General features: G+C 35.5%; 1 protein-coding gene across 29 annotated transcripts in view; it reads right to left on the bottom strand.

Moving 5' to 3' along the window:
• Window positions 1-15,612, bottom strand: part of TRDN (triadin) — a 233,824-nt gene that overhangs the window by 177,999 nt on the left and 40,213 nt on the right. For 28 of the 29 annotated variants that reach the window (XM_082049372.1, XM_082049345.1, XM_082049347.1 and 25 more), the window contains exons 3-5: window positions 15,175-15,216; window positions 8,226-8,363; window positions 6,324-6,350 (exon numbers count right to left, since the gene is read on the bottom strand). In XM_082049372.1, coding sequence (XP_081905498.1) covers window positions 6,324-6,350; window positions 8,226-8,363; window positions 15,175-15,216 — 207 coding nt within the window. The remainder of the gene's footprint in view (window positions 1-6,323; window positions 6,351-8,225; window positions 8,364-15,174; window positions 15,217-15,612) is intronic. The other variant, XM_082049349.1, reaches the window with a different exon arrangement.

Here is a 15,612-nt window from a genome sequence, read left to right as displayed (position 1 = left end):
TATACTTTAGGGATGAATGGAAATGCATAATTTATTTCTAAGACACTCATGTAACAACCACACAAGCAACTCAGTTTTCAAGTTGCACCTATGGTACTCTGAATTTCTTTCCTCTACTTCATTTCCAATTTTTTTTGTTCGAAACTGTTTTCTGAACTTGAATATTATTTCCAGAAAACCCACTTATTTTCTTTATTTTTCCAGATTTGTTACTATATAACAAAAGGACTTCTAAATGATATAAGATGATGTTCTAATTTCAGTATTCTGCCCAGAAATAACTAGTTGCCATGACAGCTAACAATGTGAATTTTCCAGTTATTCTTCTGATATAAAGAAATAAAAAATATTATTTATATTGTAACTTATAGTTATTTTAAACTTTAGAAAACCCTTATAGTATAGAATTTCAAATGCTAGTATCTTAGTAGGCACTTGGTAGCATTTTAAACCTCCTAAGGTATTCTGGTAGTCATCAGGTACCCTGTAAGGGTGAACGTCTCCCATAGGTCCTGTGTCATTTCTGCCTGTCCCATGATGTACCTGAGATAACATGTATCTCAAATAGCACTAGTCAGCTATGTTTATTCACCTGAATCCTACCCAGTGTATTTTTATTGCGGAACAAGGTAGTTGCTTGACAATACTGAGTTAAAAGTAAAACTTCCTAATGTGTATAGGACTTTAAGATAATAGATGAGTGTGACTAATTGACATGTAACTAATCACGTGGAAATTTGGGAAAGAAAAATGTCTTCTTGAAAATTTTGTGATAAAACCAAACTGATTCCAGCAACTTGCTGCCAGGGTTGTTATGCTCCCAAACGCTAATGTGCATACGGTCGGTATCCTTGGGTTCACAGAAAGCCATAGGTGGATTACAGTCATGCAAGAACTCTGTCCTTGTGGAATTCAGTGACATCATGGCTCCAGGAGTCCCTGAATGAGGCAAAGGTCTAGGGTATAGATAACTGTTCCGGGGAACTATCACTATATTTTTAAGAGTTCTTGTGTCCTTCCTGAGGCATTTTCACTGGTCACTCTTGGGCAGCAATAAGCACTTTCATCTCATCCACTGGGTCAGCTGCCTTTTGGTCTGATCACATATAACCATTCTCATGTGCTTAATAGAGAAAAACAATCTGATACACATTATAAATTGCAGAACTAAATCCTTAAATATTTGTCAGCATGTTTTTCCCTACCCTGTCTGAATAACCAAACCAGTTCTTTTTAAGCTTATACAGACTATAATATCAAAACTGCTTTCAAATAGCAAATCCCCTACTTGTCTTCTCTAAGCAGGTTTTTCCTACCTCTCCTCTTTCACAGGCAAAGCTGTTGTAGATGTTTGCTTGATCACCCTTAAAAGGAGATGTAGGAAAATGATCTGGTCTGAGAACTTTTCCTTTTGGGAGAATTATGTTTATTGTTGTTAGTGCAAATTAATACCCATATCTGAACAAAAAAATAGTCTGTGCTAAATAATTCTGATTGTCTTAACCTTGGGGTGAAGAGGGGTTAATGGCAGTGTCTGGAGTCAGATCTGCGGGAAGTGCACCTTGGTCAGAGATGCTGAGGGTAAATCAGTGAAACCAACTGTGCCCTTAGAAGTCACCACAGCTTTTAGGAAGAACGTGGCATGTATGTCTTCAGTATATTAATAACCAGCCTAACATCAGGCAACAATATTCTCATACGAACTGCAGACAGAAGGACTGGATGCTTTGCTGAAAAGCTTATTTGTAATTAACAAAATTTATTTCAACCTCTAACAGAAATTTCTGTTGGTTTTGGCTTCTTGTTTTAATATTTTTAAATGACATTTTTGTAAAAAAAAAAAAAAGAATAGGATCATTTTATAGAACTACTGTATACATCTTTCTATCTCATACATAGGGTAACTTACAGAAAATTAGAGATCCATCCCTACCTCAAGAAAATCAAGTTTCTTTTGATTGTTGGTATAGAATAATCTTATGCCAATAAAAACCTATTTGGTAATACAGAGATAGTTAACAGCATCAAGATGATGCTTTATTTCTTACCCAGCTTTCTAAGTTCACTGTATTTATTTAAATGAAAATTACTTACATAGTGAGTTACTTTTGTGTGTGTATGAGAGAGAGCACAAGAGACAGCAAGAGAAAAATATGGACAGAACAAGGATTTAATCTAAGCCCAAATGTAAAATCAAGGAAGGATATTTTCAAAAACAATTTCCTAAGCTTCAAAGTATAAAGTAAAAAACCAAATAGTTCTGACCTTCGAATCTTTTTCAAAGGTTTCCAATGACTTACTCCTAAGACCACATACCAGATTAATGTTTCTGAGCCAGAATGCATCAGCTGTTTTGAAGCAGCAGAAGATGCTACTTTAGCATACAAAAAACATGGCTATGTGTACATAGCTTGTCAAGTGTACCCTGGATAGCTAACTGAGGAAACCATGTTCAGATTTTAAATTTTCATTTACTCATACGTAAACTGGCATGAAGTTCCAGAACAGTTTAATAATGACATTTTAGGCCATGGAAGACAATACTGAAGTGTCTGCACTTGTTTATATTTTACAGATCATTATTTCCAATTCTGTGCACCAGGTTTCTCAGTTCTTTTCCAAACTCGTAACTGATGTTGGTGATGTCCACCAAAAATACTAAATTTTTCTTTCTCTGTAGCAATAATTTCTAGTAAAAAGGACCAAAATATGAGAAAACATATAGCTGTCAAATAATTGAATTTGTCTCTAAAGGTTAAACTAACCATGAAAAAATGAACAAGAGGATCAGTCATAACCCTTGTTCTAGAAAGAAATCAAGACAAAAACATCTTAAGCCTGCAAGAAACAGTTATCAGTTTTCTCAACATCTTTTGTGAAAATGCTCTGCAGTTTTATCATGTTAAGAATATGCATTTTTAAAGACTGCAAAGTTCAGTGCAGAATAATCTTTCACTACCTCTACCAAATAACTTTTTTTAAAAAATATTTTTCTGGACAATATCAAATGTTCACTCTTTCCCAATTATTAAAGATAAATATTTGTGATAAGACTTGGACTGGCAAAAGTAATTGAATAACAAAGACATTTGAGAGGTCTTTACATCCTTTCTAAAGGATTCTGAAACTCATAATTAGTCCTGTTGCATGTGCAAGCCCATTGTCATTACTTGTACTTTTATTATATTTTCTTTCAATTTCCATCTCTAGGAAGGTGATCTTTGATTTCTTTGAGTTTGTAATTATCATTATGCTTTTCTTCTTTCATCATTACAGTGTCCTTACCACTCCCCTTGAACTTTTTCCAGTATGTAATTGTATTATGGAACCAGCAAACTTCTTGTTCTTTTCAGCTACTATAATCTATTATAAAGTAAATGTGGCGCTAACATTTTAACATTCTTAAAAACTGCTAGTAAATAAAGCAAAAGAATGAAGGCCTGTCCATACACCAAAAATAGGTATGGAGATTTTTCAAAAGCTCTCAGCCTATTCAGAAATACCACAATAACTGTGGGTTACATCCAACAAAAGTACTTATAAAATCAAGCACAGTAACCACAATGCACATTTTCAGAGTGAAATTTGAGATAGGTTTCCTGTAAGTATGTGCAAAAAGTCAAACTGCTCATCTTCTAGAGACAGCAGTAATGTACTGCACAATCTCTCGGGTCATTTTTTTTTGTTTAGGATGTTCAAACGCCACAGGCACAAGAGCCACCTAAAAAAAGATCATTCACAAAGCTATAGACAGCAATGCTGTGCAGAGTGGAAGGGACTTTAATACAGAAACAGTCCTTTATGCGAAAACAGAGAATGCTCCAGAACCTAAAAATTTCATTCTTATTTTGTGGATCTAACTACTAACATTTTGATACCCCAAGACTCTTAAAGTAAATTTTACAGCTGATCTTCCTTTGAGCCCAGCCTTAACTGCAGTCACATGGGAAAAAATCACAGGTACGATGTATTTTTTGTTTAAGAAAGATTTTCTTCTGGATCTCTTGTTTCTGGACCATAGACTTGATACATTAGGAAAAGCTACTCAAAGAGATCTGCACCTCGTCCTCAGAGGAACAGATTGTGATGTTTGTGAGAGCAGTACCTGCACGAGCTCATCTGAGCTCTTGCCTCCCCTCCCAGGGCTTTGCCACCTGTGTTCATGAGCTTTAACCCTGGGAGTGAATTTCAGTGTGCTTAAGCAGAAAAGCTGTTGACTAGACTCTATCACAGAGCTCTCAGAAAACTTTGATATCAGCTTAAGCTCCAGCAATTCAGCTCCTTGATGTTTACACAATTTTAAGAGAAGTCTGCAAAGAGAGACTCTAACAGCTCCAAGGAGCTCACAGCTGCCTGTCGCTGAGCAGACGTGCACAGTACTCTGCACTGGCATTTCTAAGGGACGGGTGGCTTAAGTCCACATATATTGTATTTCTGTAGCCTGGAAAAAGAGGTGACAAAATCAAGTATAATCAAGGCCAGATCCGAGCTGCCAGGATGTCATCTGGAGATGACAAGTTATTTGAAGATGTTGCTATGTGAAAGCTTACAGCTATGCCCAGAAAAGGCCTTAGACCACTTTCTTCATCAAGCCTAGTCAAGAAGCAGCTTTTTGCAGGGAGACAAGGATAAGATTCCTTATCCTTTGAAAGACAGAGAGGAATATCTTGAGCACACATGCAGAAAATGGAAAAGCCTACTCAAAATCTGTTTTACTGCATAGACAGATGAACTACGTTTGAATTTGGCACTTTTCACATGTGAGTTATCCTGTAAGATACCAGCTCCAGAGGAATCACCAGCCCTTTGTTCAAGTCCTTCACACCACAGATAGAAGACTTTCTCAGGCATTTATCTCCAGAGCAGGGTTGTGAGCTTTGAATACTGAGGAAAACATTAAAAGCTGGCAGTTAGATACTCAGCTCCTTTGATGGAAGAGTTTTAAGTCCAAACAGTCACCTCAGTACTTCCAACTGACTTACTTAAGCAACTTCCAGCTTATTTTGATGGCTTCTCTGAATTCTATTTCTACAGCCTAGTGTCCCAATGCAAAATTTAAGGCATGAGTATGTCACTGATTTCCAAAGAAGGCACTGCAATGCTGCACATGGTCTTGTCCATAAAGCTTTTATGAATTAAGCCTTCCCAGCAGTGAATTGTCTCCACAGTACTCCCTGACTTCCACCCATGTACCCAGCATTCCTGCCAACAACACGCTACAGCTTCAGAGCCTTCGCACCCACTGTAAATTTAACAATCTATTTCTCTCTTTGGGAGAAGAGACAGGGCAATGCTGAGCCTTTTGCGATTCTTACTGGTTGAGTAAAGACATAAAATGTTTCCTACACTGTCTATAAGTTTTCTTCAGTCCTAACATAAAGGATCATCCATAGAAAGATTAATGGTCCTGGTCTTCAAGACTATTAATATCTTGGATACCCTATTGAGACTGACAAAATGTGTCATTAAATAGAATCCTGATCCAGTTCCAATTATCTTCAGAGAAAACTGGATTGTAATCTCAGCACCAGCTGGTGTGATAGATTCTTCAATACAGGCATTTACCTATAGAGAATGTGATGGATACCAAATTCAGATCACATAGAGATGCTTACACATCATGTTATCATCAAGCTGTGCTCAATTTGGAGAAAAAAAGACAACTTAGTTTTGAAAAGTTTTACATCCTATCACCAATATCTCAATCCTTCTAATACATTTTCATTTTGATTTAATAGAAGTTGAACTTAAGTTTTATGTTTCAACATAACAATTTTAATATCTGAAAAGGTTTCTATTACAAATTGTATTTGTTCCGCTTGCCTTCTTTAAAAATTCAATGCTAAAAAGTAGGTTTTTTTAAAGATTCAGAACTAGTGCTTATTTTAGTGTTCTGTGTTAACACAAAGCAAAATGCTTTTATGACATCTCACCATTATTTCTCAGTAAATATTCTATATTCTTATTTCTTAATATTATTTATATCCAGACAAACACATAACTCATATTGGCATTAATAGAAGTCCCGCATACAGGGCAAAGGTACGGATATTATTTCCGTAATTCTACTGAGGTTTTTTATGAATATTTGTCAGATTTTCTGGATAATAATGAAACAGTTAAGAATTCTCAGAGATCAACTGACAATACAACAAGTACTATTACTCGAGTTTCTTAAATAATGAGTTTGTTAAAGCACAACTTACAAGGTTAGTAGACTGACATGTAACTAATGACAGAATCTATATCACATCTTAAAATCTATATCTAGTTCTTAAAATGGTTGAAAAATATTGCCCTCTATAGTAAGGCAACTGACCAACCTTTTTTCAGGAAAGGTTCCACTTCACCTAAACCAAAAGAAAGGAACAGACATCAGAGAAGAGATATCATAATTTTTAAAAATCACATTTTTTTGTTACGTTGGATCATTTTCATTAAAACAAAACAAAACAAAACAAACTATTCTTTACATGCTAACCAGCAAGCACTCTATTCTGACATTTTTGATTTTTCATAACATCTCTCTCTTACCATAGAGGATTTCCTCAGTCTAGGGTAGATAAATTCAATGTGCAGTAGTAGCCAAGGCAACATCCAAATCTCTGTTTGTGCTTCTTAATGTTAACTTGTGACTACAACATACAATTTGCTTGATTTTATGCATGTTTCCATGTTTTAAGAAGAGGCCTGATGGTTACATTTCAGCTCCAAATAATATATGTGGGCTAGCAAGGTTGCAAATCTAGCAACCTTTCCAGTGAAATCCAAGGTAAAAAAATAAGCAATTTCAGCAGAACTATGAGCTGTATGATTGTTGTAGTGTGTTATTGCACTGCTTTGTAGGACATGGAATTGAAAGGATTTAGCCTCAACAACTGTGGTGTGTGTGCAGCCTTAGCTGCACTGACTGCAGTGCACAATTGTCAGGGACTTCACATGCACTTTTTATGATATAATGCCGTAAGTTGTCTACTGCCTTTTCACACTCCTGAAAGTTATTAATGAAATCCCACTTGGACTAAAGGGTGGGAGGACTGAGGTTTCCAAACACTTCTCAGTGAGCATTCAGATCTTGAATTTTTGTATATCAGATATTTTATGACCTTTCTTAATTACATTAACACTTATCCAATCAAGTATTTGAAAACTTGCAGTTCCTCGGGAGCTATGAAAAGGTAAAAATGAACACTTCTCAAATTTTAGCAAGTTCTCCATATTTCACCTTTTCTGTTTCCCAGTCATATGAGAGACTGGCTTTTTGTTGGTTATAAATCACATCTCAGAATAGGATGCCCATTTCACAGACTCACACGTAGCAACTGATCTATTTGTATTCATATATGACTCTGATATAAAAGCTCATGCCCAAATTTAAAATTTGTTAATATCTCAATTTTATGAACAAACAGGTAGAAGTCAGTTTCAGTACAGGTTGCTTTTTAATTATATTCTGGTATAACCAAATAGAATACAAAATAAACTACTGTGAAATGAAGATGTCACTCCTACTTCCACAGCTTGTGACATCATGATCCACTACTGCTCTGTTTATACCAGGCCACTACTTTTCCTTTATGACAGAAAGATACTTATTTCCAAACTTGAAAGTTTATCAGTTTACTTCCATTAATCAGATAATATTGGATGAAGAATGCTACTATAATGACAGAACTAAAATTTACAGTAAACAGAATTATACGCAATATACCATTTGAAAGTCCCTTAGTTCAGCCAAAATGCTATTTTTTCATTCCTTTTGTGTATGTGTGTGTGTGTGTGTTTCAACACATTGTCTTGACATTGCTATATCAAATAAAAAAGTTTTAAGTTTTCTGGTGTCTCTTGTATATTTACCAGGATTCTTTAGATTCTCGCTGATTAAAAGAAAATAGTAATTAGCATTCTATGAAGTAATATCCTGATGCATATTTTGGTTGTGGCTTTGAAGTCTTGTATAAATTAGTGCTCTTTACTTCAAGATGTACTAATGGTAATATTTAATTCTGACAGCTTTTCTGTAATGGTACATTAAACATGAGATGAAAGCTAACAAAGAGACCAATTTACTGATTGGAATAGCCAGTAGATGCTTTATTAGCAACAACATTCACTTTTCATTTTGTTTGACCTTCTTGTCTGTGAGGTTAAAAGCTGAGTAAGCCAACATAATGCATGTAAAACAGCAGTTAGAGCAGTTACAGAAGTCTTTACTTTATAAATACCTTCATCACTGTCATCATCATCACTCCATACAATGTCAGACAGAAAAGAAATAAAGCCATAAAGCCAATCAGTGGATTCTTCCAGTGTCTGATGGATGATTCTCAGTGGTTCTGTGCTGAGCTTGTTAACAGATCTTCCTAAGTGCAGAGTTTAAGACAAAAGTGTTAAAAAAAATACTCCTTCAGTGATTAAAGTTAATCTTCATTTTATACAGGACTAATTATGCTACCTCCTTTAACAGAAACAAAATTTATGAATGTTAATTTTTATTATTCAAGGGTTTGAGGACAGCTCTCCTCCCTGTGCAAGGCTGGTATAAACCATATCCTACTATTCTTGCTGTTCCCAGAGTGATTAGGAGTTCAGTGAATAATTTTGTCCGAGTTCTGCCTCTTCTTCTTAGGCTTGGTTGGGTAAAGGATAAATATATATTTGATTCTACCTAATATTCAACCTTTTAGATAATCTCTTCCTTTCAGACCACGCATTATTTATTTGTTTGTTTGCGAATTTATTTATTTATTTATCTTCCCTTGGCCCATGTCCTCTGTCTCTTGATGCCTATTTAGGATTCACTACTATCTGCGTCCCACTCCTCATGTCACATCTCCCATGTCACATCTCTTCCTTTGCACAAGTCCCAGCTGAGGAAGTTGCTGAGCCCTGGCTTAACCACACAGATTTTATCATTGCCATGGGGCACATGTAAAGGATGGGAAGGACAAAGCTACATATGCTTTAGGCAGAATAAACCTGAGTCCAGAATGAAGGGGAACATAAAGTCCAAATTGTGACACAGAGACAGCTACTTTCAAGCATTTAGTCTTGTGTGTCTGGTTCTTCTCTCACAGCTTTTCTAGAGTTTCTTTCACATATACTTATGCACATCTGGATACTTAACTAGTTCTCATCTTAATGCTTCGGTAGGCAAGTAAGACAGCAAACAAGGAAGCTGTGCAGCTTAATACGCTCCACCTTCCTGGGACCCCTGATGGAAGCGTGGTGCCTTCTCCCCATTTTATCCTCACTGAGGGAGGGCAACCATCCATGGGTAATACAAGTGTCCCCTGAAAGGCTTTTCCAATTTTGATTTCATCAGATTTCTCCCTGCCGTGTTTGTGCTCACACAGTATTTCAGAGGAACTTCCCAACCTCTGACAGGGTATTTCTTCTAAAATGTCCAGTCAGAGGTTGGAAGCAGAACTATATTTTCTTGAAATTTGTACCAAACACTTATTGGGAAGAGGGACAACTCTCATTCAGGCTGTTACTGTCCACTGCACTTGAAATGGCAGGCTGGATGATTGCCCTATCTCTGTGAAGGTTTCCCAAAAAGTAGATAATTGAAGGTAGATCACAAATATGATTTGAGTTGTTGGTCTAGTCTTGTTCCTAGGAGTTTCAGCAGAAATATATACACTGAATTTAACAGCTATCAAGATGGGGACCATATCTCTGTTTACCACTGTCTTTCTGTATGCAAATATTTTAGCAGGAAGTTAAACACAAGACTCTTCGGAACTGCTTCTGTTTGCAGTGTTCTGACTAATAAGCCAAATTTTAGCAGCAATCAGAAGCAGTTTCACATGGACTTGCAGGCTACAAAGACAGGCAAAATGCAGGCTTGAAGCAACATCTTTGACAGCAGCACTATGAACAGCTATTTTCTAAAAGTGGTTTAATGAAATATAAAGGTAACTTTAATGGAAATATGAATGCATAACTAAATAATTCCTTTTATTTCTAATTAATTAATTAATTAATCTGAAACAGAAAATACCAGGCTGATTTGCTATTATTTTCCATCTGCTTATTGATAATGTAGACCAAATAAATATTTTGGTTAATGTTTCTTTGAAGATTGTCTTATACATAAATGATACTGAACAACCAGGCATATCAAATAAATTAATCATGTGCCATGATTAAATGACATGATTGCAAAGAAATATGAGTGATGTCTTCATTTAGTATACTGTTGTGTGCATTGTTGTATTCAGAAACACTGAGCAGTATAACAGGGAATATTTACTTTGCTGATCATTTATTTATTTGCATTGTCCTCCTGCATTGAGATGTAGAGATTTTATTTTTTCACCTGATTTGCCACAAATGCTCTACTCAAGTGTTTACTAGGAGAATGAATACTTATATTTAGACTATTAAAAAGTAAATTTGTAAGCCGCCCACTGATGTCATTTGCGCTTTATTATAATTTAGAGGTGCTAAGGAGTCCATGTGGATTAATAGAATGGACATGTCCAGGAAGGTTTTAGCACAACTGAGGTTTTGATTCACAAGCAGGGATGATTTAACTTTAGACAGCTGCCTTGATTTCTGCTCTGGCTATCCACCTACCCTTTACCCATTGATTGCTTAAGGATGGCTCAGTTGCTTTTACAGCCACAGGCTTTTACAGCCGCAGGGACTACAGCTGTAAACTAAACAAGAATTGGTGTCAATTTATTTTAATATACCAGTCTATCAACTAGGAGTTCAAGAACTGCTTCACAGGTAGCAGAGCTGTCCCCCTGGGCAGGCAAGTGAAATGCTCAGAGAAGTGCAAGATCAAGAGCAGAGGAAATTATTCCAACCACCCCAAGGCAAGCCATCTTTGCTGATGAATCAGAGCTCTCAATATCATATCCTGGTCTTTAATTCATAACATCTTCAGAGCAAGCTACAAAAAAGGGATTAGAAATTGTAAGTGTCCAGAGGCTAAATTCCTCAGTCACATCTACACTAACAGGCCCAAGTTGCAAATCCTGTTTAACATAACAAGTTTAGAAAAACCAGTTTGGGACTATGTAAAGGATACTTCAGTGGTATTTGCAAAATTAAGTTTTGTATACAAGCAGATACTGTGAGATGCACTTGTGGTCTTATGCAGGTGACACAGACCTGGAAAGTTGTCTCCTTGTGCATAGATCTATTCCAATTTTGTTGTATTTCCTACACTTTAAAAACATAGTGCTAACAGTAATGATGTGTCCTAAAATGCTTAAGAACACCGCACAAGGTAATGCTGAAGTGAAAATTACTACTGATCAAACCCATGCTTTTAGCTCTTCCCACAACTTTGACAATGCAGGTTCTTTCCCTAGTAGAAGAAAACACATAAGAAATGAAAGAAATAAAGTAAAGAAAAAGGTGCCATGTGCCCACATACACGCAAAAGAAGAAAACCATTTCCAGAGGGTTTACATACTCTTGCTTCAAAAGTGAAGCTAAGAGAATGCAGATTTTCATGAAAAAGTTTGAGCTTGATATTTTGATATAATTTAGATTTTTTTTTTTTTTTAGTTTACAAAAGTCCAGCAAGGGTGCAGTAGGATGATTTTTTCAGAATAGTCATGGATTCAACTCATTCAGGGTTAGCTGTCCTCTGCCCACCTTTTATTTTCTTGGCAGACCTTAGAATACAAATTATTTAAAAATTAAGCTCACAATATACTTCTCTTGCTAACTTATGTTATATAGTACATAATTTGTAACTAATCTATAACTATAAACTATAATTATAATTGATATATAAATGATATATTGTATATAATTGATACATCACGCATCATACATCATGCTGGTAGTAGCAGGGGCAGGATCTTGAATTTAAACTGTAAAGAGGCTGATGAACACAGAGTATTTCTCAGATAGATACAGGCTATAAAGTTCTACCTTTTGCTGAACTTGTAAACGGGGATTGAGCCAATTGTTCCTGTTAGACAATGTAGTAGAAAAATAGTAAGTGACTGTTGAAGGAGGAAGGAGGGTGGAGGAAGGAGGGGAAAGGAAGTGAATGGTTACTCAGGAGGTTAAGCTCAGGAGCGAAATACGAAACATGCAATTAATATTGAATACTTCTTGTTGACAGTATGCAATTTCATTTAATCGCATCTTAAATTCAGATCATCCTGTCTAGTCAAATGTACATGAAAGCCAGGTGTTGAATCCCTGGTGATTTCTAGACTCCCTCAAAAGTCAATGCAGAAAGATATATTGTGACCTTAAGAAAGCAAGTCTGTCGCCATCCTCTGACATTATTTTTAGGGTTATATGAATTAAATTCTAAAGATGTGCATCCCTTTCCATTCACTAGGGAGTAAAGTAAGCCTGAAAAATTATCATGGGCATGACACCTTATTTTCATATGACTGTGGTATGTGATGTGGATCTTATTAGTGGTGGTGTTTCATATTTTAATTCTTTTTGTTATCGTACACTTTAGTTAAACACTTAGATTTGTAACTTTACATTAATAATTAATTCCAGGTCAATATGACTATTCACCTTGATAAATTACTTGCATTCTGAAACAGCACTGGTGCCATCAGCAATGCTTTGCTATATTTTTGTTGTTGTTGTTGTGGCCTTTTATTGCTTCATCCAGCATAAAAGATGCTTTTCAGTTCCATAAAAGTTCAGCTCTGCTTGTGCTTGCACTTCCACCGCTATGAGAATAATTAACACTTTTGCCCTTTTTTTTTTTTCCAGTGGGAACTTCAAAATTTTAATTTCAGAACTTTATGGCAAATGCTGAAAATTGGAGGAGTTAAAACTGACAGGGAAAGAACCCCAGTCAAATTGAAGGACTTTGTATACTTCCCTTCAACAAAACCTTATTGTGGGAAAACAACTGAGTTTGGTTGGACAATGTTTGTTACCTGTTGTAGATAGATATCTGCAAGGAAATTTGTAAGCTTGTTTGTATTTTCTTTACTTAGTACATGCAACTTTGGTTAAAATAATTCTTTAAGAAATAATTTCAGATGTGCTGTAGGTATTAAATACTTCTGAAAACTCCCTACGTATTTTGTAACTGACTTTCATGATCATTATATCAAAATTAAACCACTATGATTAATTGTAGCTCTCCAGCATTACAGGTACAGAAACAGTAATTTTATTCAAAATGAGAGAACAAGAATTCTGACCAACTAATTTATTCAGTTTTGAACTCTTCTTGGCTACAATTTTCATTCCAATTGATTTGAGAATAGAATTTATACCTTTAATGATAATTACTAACTCACACTTAACACAGCTTCTTGAAATCAGCCAATGACAGACCTCCAAAGTCATTCAATCAGCATTAGATAGGTTATTGGGACAGAAGACAATTTTCATAAAGGACAAAGTCACTCCTATTTCAGTAATACTGTGGTATTTTGCAAACAGAAGAAACCTCCTTCCTTTCACCAGGACTGATAATGGGTCCTTTAACAGTGGCCTTTGGAAATAGGAATTGATTAATCACATGGTATGATTTGTTATAACACCTCAACAAATTTGGTTATGTATATTTCATGGTCTGTGTCATCTATTCCTGTGAAGTGCACAACAAAAAGTGACTAATTGATTTATCTGTGCAAATCACTTCAGTCATTATTCCAGTCTTAATAACTCTGCCACAAATGTAGTTTCCTATCAATCTTTTTTGCTTGTCAAGTAGTTAAATATATACTCTGCGTTCAACCTATTTTAATGTTGGTTTTGTTTTTTTTTAATGAATTACAGTGAATTATTTAATAATTGTTGGATTTTCATCAATTACATATTTTGACTCCAGTGAATTAAATGTAATTAAATTACAAATGATAGTAATTATCTGGTGTAAAGATTGATCTATGTGATATAATCTAATTCATTGATACTGACAAGGTAGAGCTGATGAAGACAGAGAATTTCTGTCTTGTTTGATAAAATACAAAACCTAACATTAGTTTGTAATAATACAACACATCCTAGTTTTAGTAAAATATTCTCTTACAAATATAGAGACCCCTGTATTTTAATTTGAAAGCCTATGTATTTCTAAGGTTTGTTATTATTAGTAATAGTAATTTGTTTCTCCTCTGTGGTCTTCTGAAAAGTAGTATCTAATATATAAAACTCACTATGCACATAAAGCCTTCCATAATTAATATCCCAATTTATCAGCATAAGTGTACTTAGGTCTTATCTTCCTATTTCGTAGACCAACATTTTTGTCATGCTTACAGCACTAAGCTTCAGGACAAAACATGTTGCATATAATTGAATTATAGGCATAAAAATAATAATTTTGAATTATAAGTACATTGAATTGTAAATATAAATATAGTGCTAAAAAAACCTCAGACTCAACGTTACCCAGTAATTTCCATTTTATAGTAACTTAAATTGTGAATATGATGACTACAGTCTGTAGCATAAATCTTTTCTGGCTCTTTCTAACATCAGCCTTAGAAAATTGTATGGTGGTCAAGTCCATAGAGAAAACCTCACCTGAACGTGGACAAAGGGGTTTTACCCCAAATGAGGACAAAATAGTTATAACTAAAATCTACTTGCCAAAATTCAGAAAGAAATTCATAAAGTGTCACAAAGTATCGAGTAATTTGAGGTATTTTTGATATGGCAACACATGTAGACAGGAATTTAGGTTTAGGGTGGGCTTTACATGTAGTTTATATGACTTGATTTTATATTAGCTGACAGGCTTCTGATTTGATGGATCAGACCCTAATCACGCAGTGTTTTCTGAAACAGCCAGACGTGTTATGTAAAAATATGAAGCTCTATTTTTTCTCATTCTAAGGATTAAATCCTCCAACTAAGAACACAGATCTTCAGATTAAAAAGGCTGAGCTGCTAAATAATTGTACAATAGCATTTTTAAAGGGCCTTTATGAGGGTAAAATGACTATCTCTCAGACTGACACCATTTTCTGGGAATCGCGTGACTGAGGATGTCTCTTAGCTGACAGATATATTCCAAGCATGGTGCGAAAATCAGGAGGAGGCTAATGCAATGAGGTTTGCAGCCCCAGCCAGCGCAATTTGGGGGTTAGTAGAGAAGCGGTGCTGCCATGTCCTGGCACCCTGCTGGTGCCCATGCTTTGTTATCTCCCGCCACCCGACCCCACGCACACATGCGTATTCAGAACACTGCAGGCAGAACGGCTTTACCAGGCGGTAAACAGGGATCATCGCAATGCTGTGAATAGGTGCCTATAGCCGATGAGAACAGGGTGAACCCCAGAAAGGCCAATTAAAAAAAAAAAAATAATAAAAAAAAGGAAGAAACACCATTAGCAATAATGAACATCCTCGGCTGTTGCTTGACTAAAGGCAGCAGTTACGGAGTGAAGTGAGGAGTTATTTCATCTCTGTGGGGCTGCTGTTATGAAGCAGAAATTGGAGTTCATTAAAAAGAAAAACAATACACTGTAGGTGTGAGATAATATGGTATGAATCAGAGCAATGTAAAAACATGGTTAAATAAAGCATAAGTATTTTCACAAGTTACAGACATATTCTATTGCTAATAAGAATATATTATATACAGCTGATTCTAATTGAAGAATTTTGATTTCTTCAATAGCAAATAAACAAAGAATTACATTA

The sequence above is a fragment of the Streptopelia decaocto genome, assembly GCF_964273445.1.
Source record: "Streptopelia decaocto genome assembly, chromosome: 3".
Classification (NCBI taxonomy): domain Eukaryota; kingdom Metazoa; phylum Chordata; class Aves; order Columbiformes; family Columbidae; genus Streptopelia; species Streptopelia decaocto.
The sequence above is the reverse complement of the archived record's forward strand: the minus strand, read 5'-3'. Positions and strand labels throughout refer to the sequence as shown.